Raw genomic sequence first — 4,384 nt, 5'->3', positions numbered from 1 at the left:
AACTTGAAAAGCTCCGTTTCGGGCTTTTTGTAATACTTTGTTGTGAGTCTCAGGTGAAATCGTCTGCAAACAAATGATTTCAAGCTGGCCCTCTTAAAAAGACGAGAGGGCGACTGGTCATTGTAGCAAGCACACAAAACTCTGGATTCCAGCAAACTTTTTATACAGCTTTAAAAGGGTCTCTCTCCTTTTTCTTCCCATTTCGTTCTATACCTCTGGCCAGGCTAAGTCTTTTCTTCCCTGCTTTAATCCTTCCCTTTATTTCAGAAAAACACAAAACCAGGTTCCACGCAGTGCTTTAGTGGCTAAAAGTGAAAGAGCTGCTTCTTTCGGGGCTGAACTCTGAATCGCGCTGGAAAATTGGTTCCTCTGAATAGGTGAAGGAGGAAAACGTTTAATAGGATCCGAGGGAGGTTCTGCTCTCGCAATCTGCTCTCTAAACAGGTGGAAATGGGACCTTCTCAATTGTACAAATAGTAAGTATAAACCAGCATGGAAAAGCAATTTTCAGCGACAAGGATTAGCAACTTGCAATGAAAATTGAAACTGGTCGGACGGTCGCCAAATCCCTCTTAATAAACCGACCTGAACTGCACATTTCCTGTGAAACTGAATGAATAAATAAACAAATAAATAAAGTGACGTATGAATATGTTTATTATACAACACGATCACATGACAATGCGTATCAATAGTACGAGTGTGTAATAAAGTAAAATGCGTATCACGCGAAAAACTGCGTACTATATATATAATGTATATATTCTACGAGATTACACATTCGTACTATTGATACGCATTTTCGTGTGATCGGGCTCTTATTATATGTGTATCAAATGCAGCAATTTTAGGATCAAAATAGGCCTACGTTAAACGTCTTATTAAAATATTATTTTTTAAGAACGAAATAAACTGAAAAAAAAAATCAATATACAATAATGAAAATAAATATTTTTTTTAGCCTATATATGTTTTACTGCAATCCACCTGCACCTTGCGGATCATAAATGTGAACTGCGCTGTGAACGCGCGACAGACGAATTGGGGCAAGAAACTTAAATAATAATCTGTAGTATCTGTCATGCATACCACCCCCGTGGCCGTGTATAAATGAGCGGTAAGAGAGGGGACAGTTCTGGTGATGGCGCTTCCTTGTCACCCTGATAAGAGCAAGAGCAAGTGATGTCAGCTAAGTGCTCCAGACAGTGATCTCGCGCTGATGAGGACGTCTGTGAGTAAAATGTGACAGTGCAGTCACGCCGTTGTCGTTGAATACATCTGCTGTGCGCTTTGGAGGAAAAAGGTAAACTACAACATTGACTCTCTGGCGTAAGTTTGCTGTAAGATTTTCGCAAGTGCTGAATAGGAATCGACTCTGGGAGGGGTTTTGTCTTATTCTCTGCTTAACGAGCTCTGTAATGTCCTGTTAATTTTGTGTGTACTAGTTAATGAGCATTAATCGGGTACCCCTGGATGCTATTGTTCTGGGGATGGCCATTTGAATGCAAATGGGTGACATTGTAAAAGCAAGGTGCTTATTAAACTGGTGCGTGTCCTGGCTTCTCTGGAATTCAACAGGAGAGGACGGGGCGGCTGGTCGATGCTCACACCAAGTTGGGTAGAAATGGCGAGCTCTCTCCCTCTGGAAACAGTGATGTCCTGCCCGAGACTTGACGACAGGAGCGGGTCCACGGCCACGGCTGCACCCAAGTCCCTGGCGTTTTCCATCGACAGAATCATGTCCAAGACGTCGGAACCGAAAGCGGAGGAGCGCCGTGGAAGTCTTGAGGGATCCGAAGTGGGGAAGAAGGCGGTCGGCTTGTGTACTCCCATTCCCTGCATGATCCCGATCCAGCCGTTCAGCTACGATCTGCAGGCCAAGGCTTTAATGAACTATTCCGAGTTCTGGAAAGTTAATTTCAGGGGAGCACTATGCACTTCAGCGGCCATGTGTAAAGCCAACTGCGGCGTCTGCAGCAAAACGGACGCGGGCATCAAGCACTCGGTGTTGCCGGGGAGTAGGGTCATCAAACCGCAGGTGATACACCAAGCGCTGGCCATGCCTACCAATGGATCGTTGTGCTATTTCAATTATTTGGACTCTGCTTATCATCAGTCCGAGCTGCTGAGCGGACACTTATTTTCCTCAGCAATCGCGAACTCTCAAGCACAAGCCATAAGCGCGCACCAGAAGCTCCTCTTGTTGGAGAACGCGAAACTTGCGTGTGTTTCACCGGAGAAATTCCCCACACCTCAGTATCCACATAAAGAGCATCTTCCTGGGCAGCTGGACCAGATTGTTCGGGAGAACAACAATCTGACTGAGAAGAACGGAGTGAAAGCGCACAGCAAAACGAATAACTGCTCAACTGACGGGAAACCCAAGAACTTCACGTGTGAAGTTTGTGGAAAGGTAAATTACGGAATTTGTCAAGTTATTTTGACGGGATGTGGGAAATTAAAATTATGTACACATCAAATAAATTGACGATGATTTATTGAGCTCTTTCGTTTTTCTTTTAAAGGTCTTCAACGCGCACTATAACCTGACGCGACACATGCCGGTACACACAGGAGCAAGGCCGTTCGTGTGTAAAGTATGCGGGAAAGGTTTCCGGCAGGCCAGCACATTATGTAGACATAAAATCATTCACACACAGGTGAGTAAAAAAAAAAACTCTGCAATTTATGAACCTTATAAGTTTTTAATAAAATGCTCCCGCGAGATATAATTTACTTACAAAGATGTTATGACTTTATTCACAGGAGAAACCTCATAAATGTAACCAGTGTGGAAAAGCTTTCAACAGAAGCTCGACTTTAAACACACATATCCGAATTCACGCCGGCTACAAACCATTCGTCTGCGAATTTTGTGGAAAGGGCTTTCATCAAAAAGGTAAGAAAAACAAGGCCTTAAACAATTTTAAATGAGATCAATTTGTCACTCTACTAACTACTTATACCATTACAAGATTTTTACATTTCATATGGGTCAAAACACAGACCTTTAACTCCTTTGTACGTCGACAGCTCTCGACGTGATATTAACTAAGTTTGACAACTTCTTGACTTCAACATGCAAAGTGCTGATTAGGGAAGGCTTGGAAATGAAACTCTTCTGTTAAATGTAACTTAATTGTGAACTGTTGACCTGTTGGGGGAAAAACTGACATAATTCGTTTTTTTTATTATTATTAATTTTTCAGGGAATTACAAGAATCACAAACTGACCCACAGTGGCGAAAAACAGTACAAGTGTTCAATCTGTAGCAAAGCCTTCCATCAGATCTATAACCTCACGTTTCACATGCACACGCACAACGACAAGAAGCCCTTCACCTGCGGGACCTGTGGGAAAGGCTTCTGCAGGAACTTTGACTTGAAAAAGCACATACGGAAATTGCACGATAACGCCAGTTGTTTATCCAGCGGAAATGATTCTTCCAGAGGACACCAAAACTGAGACGCGAGCAATTTTCGACTGAACTTGGACAATTGATGAACCGCATTTTTTTTGTGTGTGTGTATGTGTGTGGTGCTTTAACATCTTCCACCGACATGAACGAAGAAGAACAGGACGGGAGAAAATCATCACATCATCCAGGAATTGTACATAAAACAGAATAAAATATTATTTAACGAAACCACTGCCATACGGGGCTGTCAAGCAATTATTTGTAGACTAGATTAAATAAAAGCGTTTTATAAACAAATGCAACCTATGTGTAAAAAGAAATGTTTGATAAATTTGTAAATTTGTTGACAATTGTTGACGCAGTAAAGCAAATGCTAAAAAATAAAATCCTAAATACATTAATGTCGGCTTTATTTTTATATAGCCTAGAAAAATTACCTGAATTCACCATCTGTTTGTTTAACATGAATCTTAATTGCTTCATTTTGGGGGTTTCTCATATTTTTATGATTTAGGATCAGCACATTTTATTTTAAGGTCATTTGAAAATGTATAGGCTTAATTCAGAGTTGTGCTAGCCTATTTTAAAAGAATTAGCTACAAGCTAAAAACAGTGACTAAAGATTTACTTTTGCATAAAATTCGTCTTTATAAGTAAAATATAAACTGCCACTTTTTAAGTAGACTATATTAGCCACTGTCTGGTAAATTAATTGTATAATTTGTGTCGTTTTAATAAAATCAAGGGACAATCAAGACTCGTTCATCTATCAAATATAATATCGATCTATCGCCTGTAGCCATTCAGTGCACAGTTAAATTTCAAACTCATAATGACATGTCTGGTGGAGTTCAAAGCCTGTGGTTTCACTCAGACATTTGATACACGGCTCTGCCTCTCTGACCGTACACTTGACTTCAGTTTAATGGCTCAAATTATCAGATAAAACATGGACTCTTGAAAGC

At 40.8% G+C, this 4,384-nt stretch overlaps 1 protein-coding gene across 1 annotated transcript; it reads left to right on the top strand.

Moving 5' to 3' along the window:
- The first annotated feature begins 1,600 nt into the window (after positions 1 to 1,600).
- fezf2 (FEZ family zinc finger 2) lies at positions 1,601 to 3,466 on the top strand. Its single transcript, XM_067387335.1, has 4 exons — positions 1,601 to 2,413; positions 2,526 to 2,660; positions 2,767 to 2,899; positions 3,210 to 3,466. Exons 1-4 carry the CDS (start codon positions 1,601 to 1,603, stop codon positions 3,464 to 3,466), a joined length of 1,338 nt encoding a protein of 445 aa, XP_067243436.1.
- The last annotated feature ends 918 nt before the right edge of the window (positions 3,467 to 4,384 follow it).

Source organism: Chanodichthys erythropterus, chromosome 6, assembly GCF_024489055.1.
Source record: "Chanodichthys erythropterus isolate Z2021 chromosome 6, ASM2448905v1, whole genome shotgun sequence".
NCBI lineage: Eukaryota > Metazoa > Chordata > Actinopteri > Cypriniformes > Xenocyprididae > Chanodichthys > Chanodichthys erythropterus.
This window is presented reverse-complemented; position numbering and strand designations above follow the sequence as displayed.